Source organism: Phocoena phocoena, chromosome 1 (assembly GCF_963924675.1).
Source record: "Phocoena phocoena chromosome 1, mPhoPho1.1, whole genome shotgun sequence".
In the NCBI taxonomy this organism is placed as follows: domain Eukaryota; kingdom Metazoa; phylum Chordata; class Mammalia; order Artiodactyla; family Phocoenidae; genus Phocoena; species Phocoena phocoena.
Genome location: NC_089219.1, coordinates 36,623,563 through 36,650,991, shown reverse-complemented (window position 1 = coordinate 36,650,991; position 27,429 = coordinate 36,623,563). Strand labels below are relative to the sequence as shown.

General features: G+C 53.6%; 1 protein-coding gene across 3 annotated transcripts in view; it reads right to left on the bottom strand.

Moving 5' to 3' along the window:
- Window positions 1-27,429, bottom strand: part of RNF220 (ring finger protein 220) — a 224,438-nt gene that overhangs the window by 6,613 nt on the left and 190,396 nt on the right. The window contains exons 4-10 of one of the 3 annotated variants that reach the window (XM_065881242.1): window positions 21,088-21,133; window positions 17,468-17,569; window positions 12,972-13,014; window positions 9,247-9,290; window positions 8,671-8,803; window positions 344-440; window positions 50-136 (exon numbers count right to left, since the gene is read on the bottom strand). In XM_065881242.1, the coding sequence (XP_065737314.1) occupies window positions 50-136; window positions 344-440; window positions 8,671-8,803; window positions 9,247-9,290; window positions 12,972-13,014; window positions 17,468-17,569; window positions 21,088-21,133 (552 nt within the window). Of the gene's footprint in view, window positions 1-49; window positions 137-343; window positions 441-8,670; window positions 8,804-9,168; window positions 9,291-12,971; window positions 13,015-13,141; window positions 13,196-17,467; window positions 17,570-21,087; window positions 21,134-27,429 lie in introns of those variants that run through there. The other 2 variants (XM_065881240.1, XM_065881243.1) reach the window with 2 other exon arrangements.

Below are 27,429 nucleotides of genomic sequence, written 5' to 3'. Positions count from 1 at the left end.
GGCTTCCTATCCATCTAACCCACCCGCCCAAGCCTGTGCCCACACTTGCTTTAGGACTGCGCCCCGGAGTGCCTCTCTCTCCTTGGCTTCACCGGGCTCCTCGCCTGTGCAGGGGATGACGTCGGCCTCCGTGTATCTGGCATGGTGGTTAAGGACAATGGATCCTAGTTTGCGGTGGGCCATGAGGGTTGAATCCTCAGGAGGGCTCCCCCGGCCCAAGCTGAGACACTGACCCTGGCGGGGGGCGGGGTGTGGATGAGTGACCGGAGGTGCTCGCTACTTTTCTCATTCCCTTTGGACTGTCCCACCAGCCCCACCTTGTCCCGCAGTGCCCCAAGGATACTGTGGTTTCCCATACTCCAGAGTGTCATCCCCATCCACATCCAAGTCAGCATCACTGTCCGGATTCTCCTTGCCGCTGCACATGACGAAGCCAGAGCCTGTGGGAAGCAGGATATGAGGAGGGCCTGGGGCCAGCAAGACGAGTCCAAGGGTACCCCTTCTGTTTCCCTAGGTACGGCTCAGGTTTTGGGCTAGGCAAGGCCAAACAGAAACGTGGGCTTGGGATATAGAGAGCCAAGAAACTTGGGTGCTCTTGACTCTGACATTTCAGGCCTTTTCACTCTGCATACCTCAGCCTTCTCTGCACTGCCTCCTGCTCCAAGTGGTCTCTGCTTATAAACTAGCCCATTCATACACTAGGTCAGGTCCTCAGGAGACACCTAGTCTAGGCCTGCTGAACACCTGTCTTCCAGGTCTAAGAAGAGCAGGAAGAAGACAGAGACATTCAGGTCTACAAGGCCACCCCCACCCAGGACCTGGGCATCCCGTGTCCCATGGTCCAGCCTGACAAGTCTACCAGAAGGGAGAGTAGGCTGGCAAAGGCCCGTCAGAGCCATACAGCGGGATCCCCAGCCAACGTCCTGGTTTTGGCCATCAGGTCCTTGCCAGCAAAAACACCAGGCAGCTGTTCAAATATTTGGTGTCTGAAGTGCCTGACATTAATTATTCATCCCAACCTCACTCAGCCCAGATTCCTGGACAAGTGCAGTTATAAAGGGATGAAGAAGGGATGGCCGAGGGAGAAAAAGCATGCACACCTGCTTCTCAAAGCAGTGCATGGAGGCAAGCAGGTGGGCGGAGGCAGGGCCAAGGGCCGGGCAGGTAGCTGACCTCACCGAGGAGCATCTGGCACAGCCACAGGCACTCTCGGCCAGTGGCGGCGGTGGTGATGTAAGGCGCTGAGCTGCTTAAGCTACTCCAGGCCCGCTCACCTGCCATGTGGTCTGACTCCCAGGACCACCCTTCCTGGTGGCCCAGGGCCAGTGACCACAAAGCTACTTCTCCCTCCCTGCCCATGTCTTCTCCCAGTGGTCCCCGTCTCGGACCACATCTCATGAGCCAGTGGAACAGCCCTGCTGGGGACAAAAGGGGCTGAAAGCGATGGGATCTGGGTTGAGTGGAATCAGAGGTGTGAAGCAGCTCAGGGTTCTGCCCGATGATCTCAGAAATTTCTTGTTCATTCTTCCCACTTCCAGGGTCTTAACACGCTCATCAGGGCAACAGACATGTACCGGGCTGTCATGCCTCTCGCCTGTTCCTTCACCCTGTTACCTTAGAGCTCTGACCCTTCTTTTCCCTGCTCCAGCAGTGTCTGCAGCTCCCCTCTGCACACACGACCAAGTCCCAGCTCCTCAGTTAGACACGCTAAGCTCCGGATGCCTCCACTTCTCCACCTTCCCTCTTTCTCTCACTTCACTCCGTAAGCTCCACCTATACGGATAGACTACTTACTGCACCTCAAACGTCACCGTGTCCTGCTCATGCTCTCCCCTCCATCTGGAATGTTCTCCACCTTTCAAGCCCATTTTGAAAGCACTTTCTTCCTGATCCTTCTTCTCCCTCCTACACCTCTGGTCTCTGGTCTCACAAAGGTTCCACCCAACCCAGAGGGAAGCAGCACCAGGGAAAGAGAGAGGCCAGGCACTGCCCAGCCTCCACCCCTCCCTGCCAGTCCTCATCTGCCCTCCACAATGAGGCACCAACAAACTCGAGGCAGCAGGCAGGTCAGCAGCAGGGCCATTAAGCTGAGAAAACACCAAGTTACAGCTCTGTCTACTGTTCACGGCCAAGTGTCCTGACAGGCAATTCCTGCCTTGTGGGTGAATGGCACCTCTATAAACCCTCTGACAGTTTGGGAGACAAACTCTGCCATCAATCACAATGTAGCCGTCAGGTTCACTTACAGCCTGCGCCTCCCGAGCTCTGCCAACCTCCCTCCCCCAAGTACACAGAGCTCAGCAGTCAGCCTCACATCCTTGGCTTAGCCAGGGCCTGCCCGGCCCTGCCCAGCCCTGCCTTTTGGGTGGGCGAGAAGCAAAGCCGAGAATCCTGGCACCACTCCTCAGCCCAGTATGGCTCCCATGGCAAAGCTGAGAAAACTGGGCACCGCCAAACTGCTAGGATAAGTCCTAGCTTCTCAACACATAAAGCAGGCCAGTGGCCGAAGTCCTTATCTCTGCAGTCTCATTGCCTACCAGGCCTGGACCAGGTCTTGTACTCCAGTGGAACATAGCTATTGTGGTTTCCCAAGTCCTGCATGTTTTCTCATGCCCCCTGCCTTTGTACTTCCTGTTATCTCTGCCTAGAAACATCTCCCTCTTGGTCTACAGAACAAATTCCTGCTCGCTCTGCGAGTCTGACTCTTCTCAATCATGCCTTCTATTCATAGTGCCTACACATGGTAGTTGCTCTATAAATACTTCCTGAATGAACTCACCTCAACATTCTCTCAACCTTTATCAAACTCACCCTCTGCCTGGCTTGACACTGAAGACAGTGTTTCCAGATCTGATTCCTACCCTCAAGGTGCTGAGTGTGGACGAGATGTCCCCAGACATTTCTACATAGGGGTCCCTTCTGTGGCGTCCATCCAGGCTCCTGTGCAACTCCAAAATCATATTTATTACCATGTATTGTCACTGTCCCTTACCAGAATGAAAGCCCAAGTCTGTGATCTCAGCGTCATCCAACACAGAGCTGGCCAGGCCCACAGCGGGTGCCATACAACACACCCAAGCAGTAACGGCTTAATGCCAACAATGCTGTTCTATTAGGTCCTGGGAGCCCTGTGCCAGAAGGAAGGCCAAGGCCTGATTAGCCGGTGGCCTGGAGAAACCTCTCAGGCCACAACCCTCCCTCTCAGACCCCAGCTCTCGGGTGAGCCGCGACCTTCTGCTCCCTTGACCAGCCTGGCAGGATGGAGAGCACAACACATCTTGTTTGCCAAGGAAAAGGCCTCTCTCTGGTCTGAGCAGTTTCCTCTGACCCTGACCCCACGGGCCAGCAGAGACAGATGTTGGGAACCTCTCCCTACCCCCACAGGTGTTCAGAACAGGCTGCCGCCACCAATTTCACTCTTGTGCTGCTCCAGCCAGCTCCAACCTCCTTCCCAGCACATTAAACTTTATTTTCTTAATGAAATGTCACTTGCTGACTTCTGGCAGAATCATAATAAAAAGAAACCGCCATAAAGCCATTTTATGCAGACAGCGTCCCTGCCAGCTTGCGCCCCCCACCCTGCTTTGAGAAGAAGGCTCCACAGTCATTTTATGTTCTCAGCTGCTGGAACATCCCAAGCCAGTACTCAGAGGCAAGATGGCACAGAGTACTCCTTTCCAAGCCTCTGGCTCCTGTTCTGTGTAGCTCCAGGGATAACAGGCAAGCTGCCACTCCTGATGCTACTATCCAGAGAAGGGACTCTGCCCCTGGGACCTGCAAGATGACCCAGAGTACCCTATAGTCACCAGGGAGGCCGCCTTGCTGAGGCTCAGCCCCACTGTATTGTGGCACAAAGGGCTGGGCTGCCGCCCACAGGCAGACTAAGCCTGAGAGTCAGTGATGCTCAGCAGTGGGGGCCTGGTCCTGGGAGGACAGGCGGTGCAAAAAACCTCTTCCCTCCATCTGGACACTAGCAATAGAAAGGGAGAGGGTTAAGTGCATATATAAGCCTAAATTTTATAAAAACGACCCCCCTCGCATAAACTCCTTTTTTCTTAGGTCAAAGAGAGAGAGAGAAAAAAATCAGCATTAATTTGATCAACTGATCAGATAATCGATTGAGAAACTGGAGATGCCCGCTTACTGGGGGCAGTAACGTCGTGGAACATGAAACCACAAAAACGGAGCCATCGATTTCCTCACCTGCTGCTCCCAACAAAACCAGAGCCCAGGGAGAAAGGAGTCCCGGGGCCTCTGGAGGCGTGTGCTCTCCAAACGTGTGGTTTGGGGGTGGTGGTGCAGAGCAGCAGCTTCCGGACAGTTTTACACTGGAATTAGTTACAGATGCAGTTACGGTGTCTTGTGTAAACGCCATCGATTGGGGAGCTGACAGTCTGGGGAGCTGCGATGCGGGACAATCAATCGGCCTGCAGTGTCACCTGCCACCTCGCTGAACAGTTGACAATGCAATTATCCAGTGTGGAGGCAGGGAGTTGGCGTGTGTCAAACGCACTTAGCCACTTTCCGGGCCTCCTCGATAACGTGTTTCACTGCCTCACGTCAGGAGAGACGCAGAGAGACAGACGCCGTTTAAAACCACTGATACTTACTCCTTCTGCCTGTACTCCCCCGGTCCCAGCTTAACAATTGTGTTCCAAAAGGCGATTAAATCCCGTCAGTCGCCACAGGGGACAAGAAGGTGCCCTGCTCCTTGCCACCTCTCCTCGCCCCTCCCAGCAGGCAACAGTCATAACTAAAGGTAGTAAGGAGGTAGAAGGCAGCAGCCCTAACGCTCTCCATTCCAACACTGCCTGCAGCAGTCGGCTGTTCCAACACCTGTCACTGACTGCACCTGGCAGCAGGGCTGTGCTGGGGGACATTTTTAGCATCTGGGGCTCCTATCTTTTGGAAACCAACATGGCAAAGGAGGCAGCAGCTACGGCCAGGCCAATTTCTCCATGCCCCTGGGCTAAGAACACCTCTCAACCCCTTGACCCATAATCTGGAGCTGAAGTTTTATCAAGCAACAGCCAGTTAAAAGACCTGTGCCACAGCTGCCCTGCCTGTCCTCTCCATGGCATCTCATCCCAGGCCACATGGAACCAGCTTAAATCTAAGGCAAGAACTCGAGAAAGATGCAGTTCCTAGGCCAGGATTGGGGCAGGGCAGAGGCCCTGGACAGTGGGTTCTCTTAGTATCATCCCTGTCCAACACCTGTTTGATTCAAAGGGGCTCAGTGCTGGATTCCAGGGATGCATTTTCCTCCAGGGCTCAAAGATGGAGTTGCAGCACCTTCCACTTTCTGTGCTGCCTCCTGGGAAATTCCTCCATCTCGCCACTCATGTGCCCACCACATCACTGTGACCTTATCTGAAGCCAACCATTCCATATTCTCTCTCCAGCCTGTCCATTCCAGATATGATGAGCTCCAGGCTCCCCCAATCCAGCTGGGTGAACTTTCACTGGCAACCAAAACAGAAGGGACCAAAGCTCCCACCACAAGTCTCTTCTCCGGGACCCAGGAACTGGTGACAGGCAATGAGGAGAGCTGGGGCTCATTCATCACATACCTCCGTTGACTATAGGCAGGAGCGGGTTTGTCCCCAAGGGCTGTATAATTAGGTTTCTGCTGTGGCCCAGCCTAGAGGTCCCTTGCTCTGCCCAGGGCTGGCATAGGGCACCAGAAGAGCGTCTTCCTTCCCTAACTGTTGAGCTCTTTTAGGGGAATGTTGGTGAAACACTAGGGTCCATGTGCTGCCCTTTATGCAATTATTAACTCTGGGTGGGGAGAAACAGCAGTAGCAGGTTAGCAAACCTAAGGTTCAGAGAGCACAATCGACAGCTTAGGCACGCAGCCCAGGGTGTCTCCAAGAACTGAGAAGGCCAGAGCGTTTCCTAGTCACTGAAAGTTTCTTCCGAACTACTCTCCTGAAAACTTTATCTCTTCCTTCAGATTCTTAAAGATCCACTTCCAGCTGGACCTGTCTCAGTGCTTACCTGTTCTGTCTGGTCCTTCGCTTTGTCCTAAAATACCAATTCCAAGTACTCCCAGGCCTAAGCAATCTGGGCCTCACCCTCAGTAACCACAGGCCCCATCTCCAAGGCCCATTCCCCTCAGCCAAGTGTCCCACCAAAACCTCTTGCTTGTTCACTGGTTCCACGGCAGAATACATTCAAGGAAACCGATTTGCTCCACCAGACCAGCTCCCAGTGGGCCTGGTGGGAAGCTTTGCTGAGGATGATGAAGGGGTCCTGGTCCGGAAGGAGGGATAGGGGGTGATCGGATACAGGAACTTATCTGCGAATCTTTCATATCCAACAAGAACAGCAATCTCTGTTCTGTCAGCACGCACAGCTTGGCTTAAATGGGCCTCACCACTCGCCTGCTCATCCTGCCTCTGCTCCCTCTCTCTGAAGTCGGCTGGGCAGCTTCTTCAGCCAGCGTTATCACTCCCTCTAACCGGTCTTGGCAGGCAATCTAATTCCTCCTGAAAAGGTCACCGCCATTTTAACTGCCTTTCAATCACATTAAGCACGCGCTGCCCAGCTTGCGGCCCAGCCCGCCCGGCGGGCGATCAATGCGCTACACTGACACCAGCCCGCCTGGCGGGGCCACACCCAACCCCCCAAGAGTTGGGGCCTATCGGTCCTGGCCAAGGAGGGTAGACTGACAGATGGCCAGCTCCTGCAGACAGGGTTTCGGGGGCAGAGGCGGTCAGGATCAGACAGGGCCTCCTTTGATAGCACCCCCCACAGAGGAGCCTCAGCCTCCTCCGCTCCACTGCGCCCTGCTCTCTGCCTCGTGGCCCCTGCTGATCTCGCTGTAAAACAGCCTTTCAAGTCTGCCTGTCTTTTGACTGCACTAAGCTGTTTAAGAGGCGGCAGCAGCTTCTATCAGGAAAGCCGGAGCGATTCTCTGCAGATAAAGGCACCTCCGGCCCCCGTTCCCTCTTCAAGTCTCACTCTCATTCTCGCTCTCCAAATCGCTCAAAGAAAAGCCCCCTTTGAACTCCTCTCAGGAATTCTTGAAAAGAACAACCTCACAGTGTAAACACTCAGGGAAAACTGACACCCCCCCATAGGGCTGAAGAGCCCCTCACACCCGCTCTGCAAGTGCGTCCCAGCGCCTGGGAAATACTTGGTTGTAGCAGCAGGCCCCATGCAGCTTCATCCCCCTAAGCCCTGTTTGGCGCCCAGAAGCCACCAGGTCCAGTTCTGTGCCAAGAAACCTGACTAAAAACTTGCCGCAGTAATGGAAGATATGAAAATCTGCAGCCACCCAACAGAGCCAACCCGGAGCAGCATCCTGGAACTGCCCCTGAACAGACACCTGTGTGTACAAGTCACTGGACCCTGGGCTTTGCTGCTCATCTTCCCTGGGCCTCAGACACTCGGAAACTCCAGGATAGGACCAGAGTGAAATGGCAAATGGACATCCTCCCAGCTCAGCGCTCAGGCTCGGGAAACGGTTTGGCCTGATTAACCTTCCTGATTTACACTTTGGCTTGTCCCCAAACGCTCGGGCAATATGAGAGAAGCCCAGAAGCGTAACGCCACACCTGGGCTCGTGGCCCCTTCATGTAGCTGGTCTGCCCTGGATGGCACTGTGGGGACCGATCCTCAGCACCAGCCCGAGAAGCACTGCCCCAGTGAGGCAGAGACCCTCCTCCCAGCTGCTGTGAGATTCCCCAGGGACCAGACACAGCAATACTCCCAAGGGTGTTGCCCAGAGAACTGGAGGCAGATGGGAAGCAGACTGGATCACTTCATGACCACAAGCTGCAGTGCCAGCTGTGCCTGTGCACAGAAAGAGAGAAGAGCTGGAGGCTGACAGCTCCCCCTTTGCCCTGCCCAAGGCAGAAGGCTTTGACAAGAGGACACCGACCCTGGGCACCTACCAGTCTGCTATTTGACCTGGTGGGGGTGGGACACTTCCACTGGGCCAAGCTATATCTCTTCAAGGAGCCAAGTAGGTAGTGGGGCTGGGCAGGGTCCTGCAGAGTCCTCTGCAGCAGTGGGGGAGAGTCCCAGGGAAGCAGGGAGCAGCTGGGCACAGGCCCCTCTTGCTTCAGGGCAGAGGGTGCCCAGGGAGAAGAGATGGGATCAGAGCTAAAATTAGATTCACCAGTGAAGCTCATGGGAGGTCAAATTTTGCCATAACTCACTCTCTTCTCTGTAACTGATTTCCCTGACATGGGGCTGAGGAGGAGGGGCCGGGGGGGGAGGAGTGGGGGGAGGGAGGCGGGGGGGGGGAATCCAATGTGTTTGCCTGGAAGCCCTCGGGGCCCCCAGTGCTGGAGGTGTACAGCAAGTTGCTGGATTCTCATTTATCAGCCTTAAGAGGGATGGAGTGATAAATGCATAACCGTCCCTTTAATATTTTATGCAGGTGCTAACGTGGCTTGGCTGTCACCTTCAATGCATCACCCGAGGCTGAGAGACCCCCTCGTCACTCCTAGCCTGCAGCCTCACAGTTCCATTTCCCCACCCAAATACATCCATTTTAATATGCACATCACAGGCAGGCAGCACGGTCACAAAGGAGCCCCACCAGCTCGCACGTGGTGGAATGACCAGCCACCAGCCCTGGCCTCTTGGCTCCCAACAGATGGATACCCAGCAGAGGCCTGGCCACCCGAGTGCCACTGCCTATGTGTCAGCTGCTTGTACCTCGGAAACCACCTTCCAGGAGAGTGGTGGCCCGTATCCGCTTCTGCCCGCACCACTCATACTCCTCAAAGCGGTTGCTGTTCTCATGCTCGATGTCCACGGCATCATCCTCAGCCATGCAGGAGCCTTCCCTCTGTGAAGAGCAGAGCAGGATCATGCGGGTCCCAGGCCATCCCTACCTGCTCCCCAGGGCCTGCAAGGAAGGCACAGCCCTAGCCCCAAGATGCAGTGTGCCCCACAGGCCCCCAGCTCTAGGGCTCCTTTGAAGTAAACCAATCTAGAGGTCAAAGACCTGGGCTTTTCCCCAATAGTTTTCCACTGGAGCCCCAGGGGAGGAGTGGGAGAGCGAAAGCAAAGGAAGAGAGCAAAGAACAGAGAGTAAGAAGCTGCTGAGACCACAGAGAGACCCCAACAGCCCATAGATCTGGAGGCAGTCAGCAGCTAGTGTCAGGGGAAGGAGGAGAGGGGAGGGGAGGGAGGTGGTGATGGCCCCTCTACCTTAGAAAGGCAATGCTCCACATGCCTACTCATCTCCTGCTCCGATCCTGCCAGGGGGCGGCTGCACAGGGGACATACCTGCCCTTCATCTTGCTTCCTCCGTTTCATTTTCCCAATCCGAGCTGCATGGAGAAACCGAAAACAAAGCATAGAACAGGCAGACGGTCACTGTAGTTCCCAAGGTCCCAGTGGAGCTGACACATCCTGACCTCCTGCCAGCCATTAGCCCTTTTGTTCAGTGCCTCATCTGGCCCTCATCATGCAGCACCTTCGGCTCCTTTGGGGACTGGACCTTGCCAAGAGCACCTGGGGAGGAGAGGTGCTAGGCCAGTGAAGTGTCCACTCTTTGGCCACAGCTGGCTCAAGCTCAACCCTTACCTTCCTACCTGCAGTGCTCAATGAATCCAGTGAGCAAAGATGCTCTCCTTGGCACTTGCTATGTGTCTCCCCAGAAGGCCAAGACCACAGGCTCTTTTAGAGTCAAGAAGCATAACTTTAGAGAACATTTCTTGGCTAGAATCCAAGGTCCCTCCAGGGGCCTGATTTGGCCTGCTGTTAACTTACCAGTTAAAACCCCTTTGTTCCTGGGCCAAGAGCCCTGAGGTACAGACCTTAGTGTCCTATGTAGAATGACCCCAGTGAAACTTCTCTCATGTCCACTGGTCCCATTTTACAGAAGAGGAGACTGAGGCCCAGTCATAAAGGTATAGAGGATCTGAGTCAGACAGCCCAGATACCTTGAGAGGGTAGCCCTTACTGTGCCTACCCAAACCTGTTCCATCATTTCTAATCAGTGCAGAGGGCTCCCTGCCATGCTGTCCCGCAGGGGGTTCAATTCCAAAGTGCATGCTGCAAGCCCACAGCACTGCTAATTAATGCCGAGAGATACAATCATTTCTAATTAGCTCACTAATCCCTCTCTGCAGCCCTCCTGTCACTGAAGCAGGAAGGGGTCAAAACAAGGGACTCTGTTCCCTCTATCCACTCCTGTGATGCAACAGGAGTAGAGCTAGCCACTCTGAGACCAGACTGACTGGGGTGGGGGTAGGGGTGGAGCCAGCCAAGGAGGGAAGGGTTCCCCACTGCAAGGCCAGAAAGAACTTCCTGTGGATACTGACCCTGGTGGAAAGCTCATCAATGCAGTTTAGGGAGCGAGACACAGGTGAAAGGTGATGCAGGTGAGAGTCGGTAAGTTACAATTTAGAGCTTCAATTGTGTGTAAGGTTCAGAGCCAAATACCTTATACAAGGTAGCTCATTTTATTCTATATCCAGAAACTAGGTTGTATTATCCATTTTAACAGAAAAAGATAGTCAAGGCAGTTGTCCAGGTAGCTAAAAAGTGGCAAAGGCAGCATAGGAAACCAGGCCTGACTCCATAGCTTAGAAGGCTCTCCTGTCCCAAGAGTGCCCCCAACTGATTAGCATCAACAAAGATTGATCCTCTGAGTGTGCTAGGTCAGCAAGAATATGCACTTGGGGATCCTGCCTGTTGAGGGTCTGAGGCAGGGAGCTACTCCAACCCTAAAACAGAGTAGCCCTAGAAAGAGCCAAATCAGCAAGAAAGCCACCATCCCACCAGGACTGAGCATGGAGTTTGAGAAACCGTGGTCTGCAGCCTGGCCCGTCTCAATTTCCTGTGCTCTCACTATAGGAGATGTGACTATGTTCTGGTGCCCCGCTTGATTTTGTGGACAAAGATCTAGACTCCTTCACCTTGACTTCCCTAACCCTTGGACTCTCAGGCTTGGGCCATCTTGACACTCTAGAGCAGGGGTCCCCAACCCCCAGGCCACGGACCAGTACCAGTCCATGGCCTGTTAGGAACCGGGCCACACAGCAGGTGAGCGAGGGAGGCTTCATGTGTATTTACAGCCGCTGCCCACTGGTCGAATTATGGCTTGAGCTCCACCTCCTGTCAGATCAGCGGCAGTACTATATTCTCACAGAAGCGCGAGCCCTACTGTGAACTGCACACGCGAGGGATCTAGGTTGCGCGCTCCTTATGAGAATCTCACGTCTGATGATCTGAGGTGGAGCCGAGGTGGTCCCATCACTCCCAGATGGGTCCATCTAGTTGCAGGAAAACAAGCTCAGAGCTCCCACTGATTCTGCATTATGCTAAGTTGTGTAATTACGTCATTATATGTTACAATGTAACAGTAATAGAAATAAAGTACACAATAAATGTAATGCGCTTGCATCATCCTGAAACCATCCTTTCCCCCCACCACCGTCCCAGTCTGTGGAAAAACTGTCTTACACAAAACCAGTCCCTGGTGCCAAAAAGGCTGGGGACCACTGCTCTAGAGCCAGGGCTAGGATGGAGAAGGGATGCTAGATATCAGAAAGGCATTGAGCAAGGTACCCTGAGACTTCTAGAAGCCTGTATGGAGCAGTGTGCCAGTACAAAGGTTCCTCCCCTACCCGGCCTAAAGCTCAAGGGAGTGCCTCTCTGGTAAGAAGGAGACTATGACAGACACTCATAATTGAATAAAGGAATGGCTCTCATAGGATTGCCAAGGAAGGCATGATACTGGATGCTCTCCTTGCCCAGGCCACCCATGCCAGAAAATTCCTTGTAGTCCCAGGAAAGTCCCTGATGGATTGGGCATCACCTGGAAATTCTCAGATAAGCAACTGAGGTTTGATTATTTTACTGCCATTCATCTTCTAAGTCCTGAACTAAGCTTACTAAAACATGATAGGGAAAGTTTGCTCCCTACCTAGAGGCTTCTACTGAGTAGGACAAGTCAAAGTATTGCCAAGGAGGTAGCATGGCATGGTCCAAGAAGCACAGGCTCTGGAGATAAACAAACCAGTTCAAACCATGGCGCAGTTACATCCCAGCTGTGTGGTTTTAAACAAATCACCTTCACCCCTCCCAGCCTCAGTTTCCTCATCTACAAAATGTGTGTTAACACTTCCTCTCAGTTATGATAAAGGTGCTTAACATGGTGCCGGCTCATGATAAATGCTCTCCTTTTCCCAGTCTGGGGCTCAGCCTCCCAGCAGAAACCAAGTGGCAGGAACTGGGGATCTTGAACGTCCATGGCCTCACTCACCAGTTGGCCTAGAGACCCCCAAGCCCCTTAGAGACAACCCCCATATATACCACACCCTAGCCAGCACAAAAAACTAGATCATTCAATTGTGTTCAGCAAATAGGAATGTTCCAGAGGCTTGAATCCAAAAGGGGCACGGGGCAGGGGGGCGGGATGGTGGCCTGCCAGGTAGTACATACACGGAGTGCTTTCAGAGAAGGCCTCTAAGAGCTGTCGAGCCCACGCTGATCACCTTTGTGAAATGTGGGCCGACTGATAACTCAAAAAGCCCTGGGATGAGTTAGTTCCTGTTGCCGTGGGAACTCCAGATCTCACTGCATTGTCAAGTCTCAGCAGAGAGGCTGTATTCACACTACTGGGCACTGATTAAAAACTGGAAGAAAAACATTCTCAGCGCCCTGCCGGCTTGTACAGTGAGGTCCCAGCAGTTTGCAAATTCAAAACTGAGCTCCCGCGTAGAATTGTGTGGCTTGTTTCTCATTCTCTGGCACTTACTGACCCCCAGGGTTCTTCAAGGCCTAGAGAGGCTCACGCAAGAGCTGGGGACCATAACCTCCACTAGACAGATGGAGAAACTGAGGGCAGCCGCCATGGTCAGCATATACTCAGGAGCTGTGACTGTGAAGAAGCCGCCAGTGGGCCCTAATGTCGAAGAGACCCAGGGAAGTCAAGAACTGCAGGCAGTGAAGGAGGGAGGAGGCCGGGGGTGGGGCGGAGGGAGGGGCCGCGCAAGACTCACCATTCAGTCGGGTCTGCCGGTTGGCTCGCACTCGCAAGAAGGTCTGGGAAAAGATCCCGGGCAAATGCAAAAAAGAGAGCGTCAGCGCGGCCTGGAGTCCCGACCCCTGCCCCAGCCCCAGCCCCCGGTCCACACCTGCCCCGCCCCAAACAGCCCGTAAACAAACCTACTTCCTCCCTCCCGCCGGCCCCCCTGCTCCGCCGGCCGCTCCGGGCCTTCGGCATAGCCGCCGGAGGCTGCTCTAGCGGGACCCTGTGGCCGCCGCGCAGTGCCGCCCCAGCCCCGGCCTCCGGCGCTCCGGCCCCCGCGGCCGCCCGGCCGGCGAGGGCGGCGATGCGGGCGGATTCCCCCCGGCTGCCCGGCGGCGGCGGCACCTCAGCTCCCAACGGCGGCGGCGGCCATGTTGGCCTTGATCACGTGACTCGCCGCCGTCGCGCGCCGGGGGTGAAAGTTCAAGAAGTGGTGGGGGCTGCCGGACCGGGACCAGGAAACAGCGGCTCGCACTCCGGCAGCAACAGGCTGAGGCCGCCCTGGGGTCCCTCCCACCGGCCGCAAAGCCAACCCGCCCGGGTTTTAGTGGCTGCGAGGTCCTCCCACCCTACTCCACGGCCCCTCCCAGCGCGGGGCTCCTTCCGTCCCGGAACCCCGCCTGGCTCCCGCCTCCCGCGCGGCTACCCCTTTGCTGGGGAGATGGCGTAGGACTTCCTGATCGCAGTGGCCCGTCTCACCGCGAGTCCCAACTGTCTTTTCCCCAGTCCCCAGCCTTTCATCAATCCCGATATTAGAGGATTCCCAACGTTTCACCTATCTTCTGGACAACCTTTGGAGCTGCCACTGGCAACGCACAGCCACGCGGCCAAAGTGGAACCCAGCATCCCTCAAACAAGGGCCTTCTTCCAGGATTCTCAGTTTCTAACGGGATACCGCCATCCACTCTGGTGTGCCCACACCAGATAGTTGAGAGTGAGTCGTCCTTGACCCCACCCTCCTTCAGTTCCTCACACTCAAGCCTTCTTTCATCTCAGAGTCTACCTCTAAAGGTCTCCTACATCTTTTTATCTCCCCTTCTGTGTATCGCCTTCTCGCCCTTCCAGGCCTAACCGAAAAATATCATTTCCTCTCTACTTCCATCTCTACTCTCAGTATGGCTTGTACAAATGGTTGTCGGTGGGCTGACCACTCCAGGGATGGGGCCATGTGTGAGTCCTGGGTGAAGCCAGAGCCCGGCACAGCGCTGGGCACAGGCCAGCCATCCCTGCGTGTTTCTTCAGTGACTATACCTATCTTGGATGTCCTTGCTCTAGTTCATAATCTTAGGAGCTCTCTAAATTTGCAGCTGTCTCCCATCTGGTCTTCTCATCTCCAGCTTTTCTTCCTGTAACCCATCTTCCACCGTACATGCAGTGTGATCGTTGTATCATGCAAAATTGACCCTCTTTCTTCTCCCCTTTAAATCCTTTAGTGGTTCTCCACTGAGATTGCACCGTGGCATACAGGTCGTCTCTGACGTGCTCTGCCTATTTCTCCAGACTCTTCTTCTGCCACTCCTGCTCTCTCCTTTTCCCCTCCTGACACTACCTGTAGCTCTTTGAGCACCCCATACTCTGGACTTTGGGCTATATTATTCTCCATGCACCCATATTCCCTGCTTGGATAACTGTTTGTTGTTCATCCTACAGGACTCTGGGATGACTTCGCTTTTCCCTCAGTGTTGGGTTAGTTGTTTCCTCTGAGTTTTCACAGTCCCTTGGCTTTCCTTTGAACTTGGATATTTTGACTGTTTACAGACCTGTCCCTTCTACTTGGGAGGTCATCTCTATCCAGTAACGGTCTGGCATGCAGGAGAAATCCGTGGGGTGGAGAGGAGGATATTTATGAGGGAAGCCCCTAAGCCCAGTGCAGGGCTGAGAAACAATCTAGGATTCAGGGCCAGACAAACTCAAGTTCAAATCCTGACTTGGTTACTTATAATATATGTGCTCTTAGAAAAGTCACTTCTTCTCTCTAGGCCTGTTTCCTTAGCTATAAATTGGGGGCAATGAATCCTAGCTTGCACAGTTGCTATGAGGGTAAAGTGAGGTAATGGTTAAAGGGTTAGGTAACCCAGCAGGGGCTAAGGAAATGGGAATCCAAACCAGAAACCAGTGCCTCCTGATTTCAGGGCCAAGTTTGATGATTTTTAAAAAACAGTCCAACATAATTGAGCAACTACTACATGCCAGGTGTTGTGTAAAGATCAGGGGATTCCAGCTTCACTTTCTACCAGTTCCCCTTGTGTTTTACATTCTAACAAAACTGAACTGCTAGTGGGTCCCCAAATACATCATTCTGTGTTACACCTCTCTGCCTTTTGCACATACATAGTATTGCCTTGATCTGGAATATCTTTTCTTCCTGGTCCACCAAAGTGAACTCCTACTCATCCTGTTCAGTCATTACCTCCTCTGTGAATCTTACTCTGATTTTCTCTTTCATAGCACTTAAAACACTGGGCTGTAATTATCTATTTGCACATCTAACCCCGTGAGGGCAGGGAGCCTGGGCTGAGCATGAGTGAGTACTAGATAAGTGTTTGAGTAAAGGAAGGAGTAAAGAAGGGGCCTTGGTGAGCCCGTCAGTCTAGTGCAAGAGTCAGGCTCATCATGATAGATTAAGTATGTTCATAATTCTTGGCAGCTCCTCCTATCAAAGAGCTGCATTTCCTCATCCCTTGATTGTGTTAGCTTTGTGAGTTCCAGAGCCTAGGCCTCAAGAGGCCTTTCAGCTTTGGCCTTCGCCCTCTTGGCATGACACTGCCCTGAGACTGCCAAGTAAGGAAGCCAGTCTAACCTCCTGGAGGATGATAGGCCGTATGGAAGAAAACCAAGGTCCCTAATCTCCCAGACATGTGGTGAGGCCATTTTGGACTTTCTAGGCCAGCTAGTCCTCTAGCTGAATGAGCTTAATGAAAGAGGAAAGGCCTACTCAGCCGACAGAATCATGAGAAATCATGAGAGATTATAAGTTGTATTAAGCCACTAAGTTTTGGGATGGATTGTTATATACTAGAAGATAATGGAAACATACTTAAATGGGTGTTGATATAAGATGATCAGGGCAATAACATGGGCATGAAGGGGTCATGAGAAGAGAAAGCTAATCCAGAAAGGCTTCCCGGAGCAGAGGGAAGTTGGGCAGGTTGTTGAGGGATAAATAGAAATTTGATGGGGTGGGGTAAAATAACCCGGTTAAAAGCAGCATGTGTAAAGCAGAGAGGCAAGAAAGGAGTGGCACAGCCAACGAGTGGTTAGCATTAATCTGGTGAGCACAGCACACAGGATTCACGGAAGGCAGTATTAGGAATGAAAGCTGGAAAGGTTGACTCTAAATCACAGAGGCCTTGGTGCCATGCCTTTGCACACCTAGCGTATGCCTAGCATGCCATGCCTATGCCTGATGGTTACTCTTCCCCTAGTTCAACAAATAGTGGAGCTGAATGCTGTGGCTGAAATAGACAGGATCCGCTTCTGAAGGCAGGGCTCTGTCTCCCTTTGGGATAGAATTCTCTGGGATGGAGCCTTGTCTCCCTATCCCAGAATCCCCTAGAGTTGGGTCATTTCTCCATCTTGAATCAGGATTGTTTGGGTGAGGACTGACTGCCTTTCTCAAACCAGGGCTCACAAGAGCAGGGATCCCTCCCCAGGGCTGGCACTTTGGGCTCTGCAGTTTGAGTCCCAGACAAGGGCATCCAGCAGAGGAGGTGCTAGTTGAAGCTGGTGTACAGCCCACACTCCGTATTCCACTCACCAAACTCTGCACCCTGACGCCAGGCTGTGTCAGCTAGGAGGAAAAAGTGCCCAGAGAGAAGACCTCGAATTCCAAGAAAGGCTTCCTGTGTGCCAGCAGTGGCCCTGGTTCTCTACCCCAGATGACAGGTCCCTGCTGCCTTGTCTCTTTGCATTAGTCAGGGCTGTGTTTCCCTGTTCACATAAGGGCTCCCTGAGAAGACGTGCTGCCATTTAGATAGCATGTTCCTTGGAGCAAGCCCTGTTTTCTGCCCTCTGACTGGGGCTCCTGAAGGCAGGGCTCTGTCTCTCCTCAGAAGCTTCTGGGGGAAGCTCCTTCTCCTTCCTACCACAAATAAGTTCTGTATAAGCTGGGATATTACCCTTAGGTCCCCCTCCTGCTCTGATGTTTTAGGATTGTGTAGTTATGCCCAAGGTACTCACAGGCAATCTCTCTCTCTCTCTCTCTCTCAACGGAACCCTAGAGGAGACCTCCAGATGGCTGGGATGCTTCCGAAGAGCCCACCTGAGCCCAGGTGACCTTGGCATCTCTCCCTGAAATCCATCTATTTACGGCACATTCCCTGACATCTGTGCCTTTCGGTTCAGTTAGAAGCACTAGACACAGAGGGAACCAAACACAGTTCAGGCCTTTCCCCTTGTATCCTGAGGATGGGAGGAGGTAGCCCCAGGCCTGCCCTATAAGGCAGGGCCCATCCCACCCCTCCTCACCTGGTATCTGTCTGAGTGGTGCAGGTCGTCGGTGGCAGACGAGTGTGGTGATGCTGTCGGAGACTCTCCTTCCCTCTTGATGGAAGCAGACAACAAGAGGGACTGGAAGAAGAAAAAGGACACGTGGCCTCAGGCTGAATGAGACCTACAGTCAGTTCCCTAGAGTGTCCGGACCTATGGAGCTTTTGGGATAGAGGCAGAGAAAAGGAGGGCAGAGGGGTAGAGACCACTTGAGATTATGAAGGCATGTGGTCAGGCCCCCCAGAGTCTGGTTGTGGGAAAGGATAGCTTGATCCTAGGGATGGGTGGAGACCCCTGGAGAGGGTCCAACCTCTTCCACCCCAGCGAATCTCTGTCCCAGTGGGGCAGGCCTCCCAGTGGGCTGAGACTATATATAGGCTTTGTTCTCCCATAGTGAGCAGAGACTCTGGGACCCCTCTGAAGGGTTGGGGGTAAAGCCCTGCCTGCCCCTAATACAGGCTGGTGGCAGCCCCGCTATGGAGACAGTAAATTAAATAGTGTGTAAGAGTTGCCTTCGTGCAGCTAGGGATGTACACTGGCTCCATTTATCCCTGTGCTGTGGCGATGACCCCAGCAAAAATCCCAGCAAAATGAATCCCCCCATGTCAATCCTGCATGGGCTCTTCTACATATGCCCGCAGTTTAGATTAATACACTGTCTGCTTTAAATTGTACACGAGCACCACAATTCTAAATACCACATGGCACGTTCAGCCTGCTCTTGCTGCCTCTTGCCAAGGCCTGTTCAACGGCAAACTGGGGCCTGGAGGCCTGAAAGCAATCCATACTTCCTCCCCCCCACCTTTTCCAGCCTGCACAGCCCAGAGCCGGAAGCATACAATTCCCTAGGAGGCCTCCCCAGCTTAGAAAACCATGCCAAATCGCCACTGACAGCCCAAAGAAAGCAATTTGGGAAAGATGGAGCAGCCATTTATCCTTCATCTCCGACTGAGCCTTAGGATGTGACCTGCATGCGGTGGCCATGCTGCACATCCTCAGGCAAGGGCCCTGGGAAGGGGGGGCAGCTGCTGGTCTGGCAGGGTTCCCTGACTCAGCCTCATCACAAGAGCAGGAGGAGGGAAGAGGCCAGGCAGGGACTGGGATGGGATTCCCTGCAACTTGGAGCCCCTTCCTCACCTACCCAGGCCCAGTGGGAGGCCTAGTGGGTGCCTTGGCCCCCAGCTCGGAAAAGAGGTAGGCTTTCAGGCAATGTCCTTTCCCTTCTCTGGTCCCAAGGAGGATGCTGAGGAGGGGAAGCATCGTGGGCCCCCTGCCCCTACCCCCCCATCATGAGAAAGTTCACGCTTGTGTGCTCTCTCTCATTCTCTCTAGGTTAGAAGCCCTGAGAGGCCTCAGCATTACACCTGGGGCAAGTGGAATAAAAAAAGGTCACTGGCGCTTTTTAAACATGGACCAAAAAGCAGTAAAATGTGTTTTGAAAAAAAAATCCCGACATTAAATCATGACTTTTTGCCTGGCTCTTCGCCTCATTAAAAGTGGCCTTTTGGAAGGTAAAATTATCATTGTAAGCGATAAGATCTTTAAGAAAATAATTCACGGCTTCTTCACCCTTTAATATGATAGCCGCCACCGGCTAATTTTTTTCTTAATGGCAACGAGGCCATCAATCTTGTCTGAGGCCCCCTCGCCCTCTCCTCCTCCTCCCTCCCTCCTCCCTGTCCTCTCAGTCTCTTGCTTGAACCTTCTACCTCGTGCCTCTTCTACCCATGACCTGCTTCCCTAAAGCCCCATTCCAGGCTGAGGACAGACCCTGAGACAGGCAGCTTTGGGGGCGTGAGCCTATATCTAGAAGTGGGTGAGCGGTGGCCCTTGCCTCTAAGTCTGATTATCAATGAGCCCACGTTGGTGGTTGCAGGAATCTGCACATATTTAAGACTTCCTGTATGAGTATTCTGACGGGGCCAGGTGGGCGTGCATCTGTGTATGTGGGGAACCAGGTGTGGACGTGGATCGTGTCTGTGTTTGTGCTTTGAACCCAGGCCTCACTGGGGTCCAGTCCCCAGCCTGCCAGCCATGCTCAGGTGTCAGGGATCAGTGGTTGTGGCTGACCTGGCAGCACGTCCGTGACCTGCCTGCCTTAACCACAGCCACTGGAGACTGCAGCCTGGGCCAAGCTCCGCCAGTGTGGCCCCCCGCTTCTCCCCCAACGCCTTTTCTCTTTAGGGCTGGGAGGGCTTTGCTTCCTTGGCCAGGGCCTGCATCAGTCCAGGGCTGGGCTAGGTTCCCTGCCCCTCCTCTGTCCAGCTTGCTGTGTTGAGTGATTTCCTGAATGAAAATGCGGAGTCCACTCCCACCTTTTTGAAGGGCCTGCAGGGGAGACAGGCCAACCCCCTGGAAGTAAGATTGTCACTCTGGCTCCTTTTCCCAAAACTGCTCTCTCAGAGGTCACCAGTGCTTTTAAGACTTCTAAATACAATGGCCTCCTTCTCTAGCCCTTTTCTGCTTGACTGCTGACCAGCCCAGACATTTTGGAATTTTCTTCTCTTAGGATCCTGGGACACCATGCTCTCCTGTGCCCCTCCTCACTCGTCACTGTTCCTCTTCTGCTCCTTCCCTGGCTCTGGGACCTTCTCTTGACCCCCAGCACAGGAGTCCCAGACTCTCTTCTTGGCTTCTGCTCTGATCTCTCCACACACACTCCCTTACTGATTTCATCCATTCTGGGGAATTCCCTGGTGGTCCAGTGGTTAGGACTCCACACTTTTACTGCCAGGGGTTCGACCAGTCCCTTGTTGGGGAGCTAGGATCCTGCAAGCCATGCGGCGCAGCCAAAAAAAAAAAAAAGTATCCATTCAGCACTCATTCCTCACTCCCTGTAGAAAGGGCTGAGGATTTCTGCTTTTATAAGTCATTGTGAGAACTTATAAGACAGGATGCCACCTTACTGAGGGGTGGGGGAGAGGACACTCAGTGAGTGAGTGTTTAGTCCTCCAACCCCAGGTCCCCACTCCCTCAAAACATCATCACCTTTGGGGATGCAGTACCATCTACCTGTGTGGCCACCTATGGGAGTTCTTGGTACAAGTCATGTCATCCTGCTGAGGCCTCTGGCCCTTCCTTTGAGCCACTTGTCCTTAACTCTTCCTTTCTCCATCTGATGCTTTCAAGCTTCCCTTCCATAGTGTCTGTTCAGAGGGTCAGATTGTCTCCCCAAAAGAGCCCAGCATCCTCTCTGGCTCCCTGTTGCCCTCAGGACAAAGCACATGCACACACCCCATGGTCTGGCTTCTAAGGCCCTGCACCACCTGTCTTGACCTGCACTTCTATATTTTTCTTTACCTGCGACAGCTCACCTTCCTCCTTTGAGTCTCCCCAGACTTAGTGTCTGGGTCCCCCACACCCCCAGGTCATTCTTGGCTTTGACCCCATCCTGACTAGAAGAGAAAGTCAGGTGAGCATACTGTTACTCACATGTATACACACATGTACTCAAGTGCACGGGGCAGCCCGAGGCCTCAGGCTGGCGATCAAACCCTGAAAACAGCTGGGGATCCAAGAAGAGCTCCTTTTTTTCAAGAACCAGTTCTGAGTGGGCTTAGCTTAGGATGGGCTGGAGGAAAACACAATTGTCCACCTACCTTGGGGGTGCCTGGAGCCATGGCATCCTTCAGAAGGGAATTCTTGCTGCCAAGAAAGAAGAGAACAGGGTGACCATTCCACTTGCTGCCCAGGGCATGTAAGAGTAGAATAGGAAGAAGATCCCAAGGAGAGAAGACATACCCAGCCTAGCCCAGCCCGCCTCAGCCAAGCTCCACCCAGCCCATTCAGCCCCAGCTGGCCCTGCCTCACTCAGCCTCCATCAGGGGCCAGGGGCCAGAGTGGGCTCCTGGGCAGGGGTACTGACACTAGGCATGGTAGGCTGTCTCGTGGATCTGAGGAAAGGGGCTTTACCTGACTGCTCCTATCAGCCCTGAGGATTCTTCCTGTCCTGCTCCCTTCCTTCCAACCCAGTCCTCAGCCTGCTCTTAGTTCCTATGGGATTGGGGTGATAGAACTGACATGGCTCTTGTCAATTCTCCCTCCAACATGCTGCAAACTGCGTTAGGCCAGGAATGATCTTCCCCTGATTCAATTTGTCAGCCCCAGGCCCTCCGGCATCAGGCGCGGCAGGCGCGGCAGGTGGGCGGTAGCTGGGCCCTGAAATACGGTGGGCGGCTCAGAGTGGGGGGAGCAGGGGTGGGAGGTGATGGATGGGCTGTGGGGGAGGCGAGGACTGTGTTTAATAACAAAATTGGTATGCAAGGCCAAATCCTGCGCTAAGCATGAATGATCCAGAGCCACAAAGTATTACAAATCCCCGCTAAACAGATGCTGACAATGGAACAAGACGTATCAAATCAGATCCACTTCAGAAACATTAATATCCCTGTTCCTGGCCCTCCCTCCCTGCCACCCCGACTGTGCTCACCACATCTGTGCTCACACATTCACTTACGTGCTATCACGCGCACAGAAATATTACATGCACACAGAGGCGCTGGCTGATACACACAGGAGGCAGATACAGCCAATTCACATAGCGTCCCCACACAGGTGCACATACAAGGTGTACAGGTAGAGCACACCCAAGAGATCCACACAGCACAAAAGACGCACCCCCAGGGCAGATACACTGGGCACACACGGGTGGTGTATACACAGGGAACACACACTGGGTCAGGTATAGACACACCCAATATGTGAGCAAAGGCATAGGCAGATTTGGATAAAGTAAGAGTTCTCACCCAGGGCCATTTTGCCCCCCCCAGGGGACAATTGGCAACATGTGGAGACATTTGTTTTTTTTTTTTTTTCGGTACGTGGGTCTCTCACTGTTGTGGCCTCTCGCGTTGCGGAGCACAGGCTCCGGACGCACAGGCTCAGCGGCCATGGCTCATGGGCCTAGCCGCTCCACAGCATGTGGGATCTTCCCAGACCGGGGCACGAACCCGTGTACCCTGCATCAGCAGACGGACTCTCAATCACTGCGCCACCAGGGAAGCCCCGTGTGGAGACATTTTTGATTGTCAGAAGTGGGGGCGGGGAGTTTTCTACTGGCATGGAGTGGGTAGAGGGGATTAACCATCCTGCAGGGTACTGGATAGACCCTCACAACAAAAAATTATCCAGCCCCAAATGTCAGTAGTGCTGAGGTTGAGAAACCCTGGTGTAAAGGCAGATACACACATATCCATTGTCTATAATTCTGTCAACGTGTGGTCACACCTGGAGGCTCAGACATGCACGAAGAGGTGCAAGCACACAGAGTCCTGTTCCCAGAGATGTGTCCTTAAAGACACATTCACAACTGTCACCCAGGCCTGGATGAAGAGCTGTGCCCACATCCACACAAGCATGCACAGACACCCACGTGCGCCAACACACACCTTACACTCGTGCACCCACAAATGTAGACACACATGGATACACACCCACACAAGCAGACACGTACATCACAGTGCAGGGTCCAGAAGGCTTGGCAGCAGCAGGCTGAGGCTAAGATCTGAGTGTAAAAACAGCTGTCTGGGGACTTCCCTCGTAGTCCAGTGGTTAAGATTCGAGCTTCCACTGCAGGGGGCGCAGGTTCAATCCCTGGTCGGGGAACTAAGGTCCCACACGCCACGGGACATGGCCAAAATGTTGAAAAAACAAACAACAACAAAAAACAGCCGTCTGCCTGTCTGATCACACAGTGGGGGCATCACAGGCAGGAGAGGACCACCAGACTGGGTTCCAGTCAGTGCCATTTTGTTCATAAATGGTCCCTATGGTCCTGCTCCTGATCCAGGCACCAGGGATACAGAAAGGAAACTGAGCTGCTTTTGAGGAACTGCTAGGTGCGAGTTTGTTACTTTTATCTTTCCCTCACTCAGCAAGTGCTGACGTCACCGTTGTGCCAGCCCCATTCCTGGACTTAACGGGTGCAGAACTGAGGCATCTACTGTATGACACTGTTCTCGCCAGACCCCTGGACTGAAGTCGGAGTGTTATCCGAGCAAGATCAGGGTGAAACAGGAGGAAAGAATGAACAATTATTGTGTACCCACCACACGTGACAGGCACGGGCTAGGAACTTTAGATGTGTCATCTCTTTAAATCTCCACAAAAACTTTACAAAGTTGACTAGCAGGCTACGTGACACCTCTCTGCTCACACAGCCCATGCAGGGTTTGGGATTTGAGTTCATGTCTGATGGAGTTGTGCTACTTTTCGGTTGGCCACACAGCCTCCTAAAGACATTCAGGGGTTAGGATGGAGGGCTGAGCTCTGAGTTCTTTTTCTTTTCATTTTGGGAAGTGTACTTCTGACTCTGGGCTTTAGTTTACTGCGCTGGTGAATAGAAATGGAGACGTTTAGGGCCAGGATGTCCAGCCTCTCCCTTTGCCAGTCCTATGGATCTTTTCCTGGCAATCCTCTTCCCCTTCCCTCGAGTTGGACTGGTACTACGCCAGACTCCTTCCCTCTCCCTGAGCAAGTGCCCCACTGCCCTACCTTTCCTCCAGCAACCTGCTTACCTCCAAGTGTGCTTGGTTCCCCCAGACACAGGAATCTGGCGAAGGGCCCACCTTGGAGAAGAGAGTCCAAGCCCTGAGCTGAAGGCTGCCGGGCTCCAGCCCAGCCCATCCGCTCTGCTCTGCCTTCGTCCCTCCCTGTTTCCACAGCCCGCCCCCAACGATTTCCTCCCTTCTTAGTCACTCGCTGCCTAGTGATCCATGGGTTTTAAATTATAACTGGGACCCAGGAAACGCGTTCCTAAGTACAATATTCATGGGCTGGGCTGACACTTTTAATTAAGGTGATTTACACTGAATTATCCTTGGAAATAAAGAAATGGTGTGCTGCCCGGGAATAAACCATCATCACCAGCCGCCTTTGTAAGTTACACTTCGTTTTAATCTATTTGGGGAATTGTTTATCTAGTTCATTACCCAACCAAACACAGAGGCCAGCCTTAAATAAGGCTTAAGTGGGGGTGGGGGCACTGCCATCTCCACACCCCGCCTCCTGTCTAGTCACCCAGCCTCCCTCTGGCTCCTTCCAGCCCCTTTAAAGCACTGACCAGAGATCCTGCTTCCCAGCCTACAGGCCAGAACTCAAAGTAGGGAAGCCTCCAGGAAAAGGTCTCTGAGCTCAGGCCCCACCAAGCCAAGCCCTCCTTTCAGCTCTGTGCAATCTTTCCACATCCAAGGCTCTTTCCTCTCTCTGGGTGGAAACTCCTGTTTGAAGGCCACAGAGAAGACTGGGGGCCACTCCCCGACCTACCCTTCAGCCTTCAGCCCCCATCTATTTTCCTGCCTGTCTGTACACATCGTCTCCACCCCATCACCATCCTAGAGAAAGCTTAGCGTGCCCAGAGCTCTGTCCGCTGTCCCCTCCTTCCTTCAGATATCTGCTTCTCTGCCATCATCACTCTTCCCGTGACCCAAGTCAGAAAGCTCTTCCTAGTAAGTACCCCACAAGTAATCAGCTAAGTTCTCTTGCTTCTCCCCCCCCCCACCAGTCTCTCATTATTCCTTCTCTGTTCCCACTGCCACTGCCATTGTCCTAGATCAGCTTCACAACCTGTCCCCTGGACCCTGCCTAACCTCCTCACTTGCTTCCTTGCTTCTACCCCCAAATCATGTCCCACACTGGCCTCCAGAGTGATTCTCCTACAGCTCAGCTCTCTGATAGGCTTCTCCAGCTCACTGATGTTCTAATTCCCCCATTACCTCCAAGACCACCCTCCAGCATCGAAGGCTCTCCACTATCTGTCCTCAGTCTAACTTTGCCCTTCTCATTCTAGGCAGCCGAGTCCTGGGGCCTATTGGAGTTCCTATGCAGGACTGAGAGGGGGAATGGTAGAAGATGGGGTGAGGGAGGGTGTGTGGGCACAGCCTCTGATCTCTAATGGAAAAGTGCTTTGAAAAGTGTAAGTGCTTTGCCAATGGGAGTTCTGACTCTTCTTCCTGTGTCTGTGTGCCCTTGTGCCTGTGGGAATGAGCATATGTGGGAAGCGGTTCTTTTAGGGGGTAGGTGTGAGCACATCTATGTGTGTTGGAATGGGGCTGTATGCGTGTGTGCCTGTATGTTGTGGACATACATTTGCACCTGTGTCTGTGAAAACCAGCCAGCCCTACTTTGGGAGCTGGAAGGTCCCTGCTCCTCCATGTGAGCCCTTGGGTGTGTCTAAAATAGCAGCCTGCTCTGTGCTGTTGGGCAGAAGGGGGCAGAGAGCACAAACCAGGCCCACCCAGAAGAGCTCCTCTGGGACCAACCATGTGGGAGGGTGATGGAGAGGCACCCTGGCAGCAGCATGCACGGACTCAGGAGCTGGCTAGGCTGAGGGAAGGGAAGGAGGGCAAAGGAGGCAAAGGCAGGGTAAGAGAGGGGAGGGGACAATTGGAGAGAAGAGGAAAGAAAAGAAAGGGAGGGGAGCAGAGAGAAGGGAACAGAAAGGGAGAATTGGAGAGCTGGGGAAGAAGCTGCTGGCCACATGCCGTGGATGGGGATGCCCTCATCTGGGCTCTGACCAGAACTCTCTGAGTGATGCACACACAAGCTCTGCCCTCCTGCAGGACTCGGTTTCCCCATCTGTGAAATACCTGATTAAAGCTCGGCGCTGATGGCGGGAAGAGAAGGAGGGAGGGAGCCCGGGTGCCACATCCTCTCCCAACCTCCACTTCTCCCCTCCTGCCTCCTAGAGAGCGGGCAGGAGCGGGGCAAGGGCATCCAAGAATGGGTCCCTCCCCAAGCTACCCAGGCGCCACGGCCCTCAGCCCGGAGGGAGCTGACACGCTCCCTGGGAATTTATCACGCACCCAATTACAATGTTAATTGGCAAGTTCCTGAAATCAATTAATTCGCAAATTTTTTCCAATTAAAAATCCAGATAAATCACAAGGGCGGCGGCGGACCGGTCCAGCCTGCAGTCCGGTGGGTGCAGCGGCTGCAGGGAGGTGGGGGGGGAGGGAAGAGGGGAGGGGGCGGAGGGCGCGGCTGCCCTTGAACGCCTTTGCCGGCCGGTCGGACTGTCAGCGCGCCGGGCGCGCGGGGCCGAGACAGATAAAACCATCGACCCGTCGCCGCCAGCGCTTCGGCTTTATCGATCCGACGGGAATTTCACTTGCTGTGCAGATCCCGCTGTCCGGCTGTCAGACACCGGGTTGAGGAGGGGGGACGTGCCAAGGGTTAGGGGGTGCTGGGCTGGGCCTGGACGAGAGGGGCACAGAAGTGGGGCACGCAAGACCTGGCGGTGAGGGGCGGGGCAGATGTGAAGGCTCCGGGTGAGGAAATGGACGTGGGCCGAAGGGTGTGGACGTAGGGGATGCTCTGAGAGGACGTGAGGGAGGAGTGATTGGTGCAGGGTCACGGGTGGGGGTGGAACACTTCTGTGGGCAGAAGTGGATGCCCTGGGCAGTGCAGGGATGGGGCCACAGGGACTAGGCTGTAGCGTGGCCCCCAATGAAGAGGCAGAAAGAGAGCTTTGGCCCTCATTCTCCAGACCCTTAGGGGTGCACTGCGATTACAAGGCTCTGCGGGTCCCTCCATCTCTGCCTCTATTCTTAGTTCCTGTTGAGAAGTCCTCTACTGGGAGCAAATTACCCAGAAACACTCCTGGATAGCCAAGGTATGTAACTCAATTGCAGAAGGGTGTTTCTTTCACTCCCTGCCTGTTCTAGGCTGGTCCTCTGTGTGTGTGTGTGTGTGTGTGTGTGTGTGTGTGTGTGTGAGGGAGGCAGGAGTGGTTAAAAGCATGGGCTCTAGAGTCAGATTGATTGGGTTTGAATCTTTACCACTTCACAGGCTGTGCATCCTTAGAGAAGTCACTTAACCTCTCTGACCTCAGTTTCCTCATCTGTAAAATGGAGTTAATAATTTTTACCTAGCTCAGTGGTTGTTGTGAAGGTTAAATAAGTTGACATAATATAAAGTTCTTGGCACACGGTGTTCACCAGGAT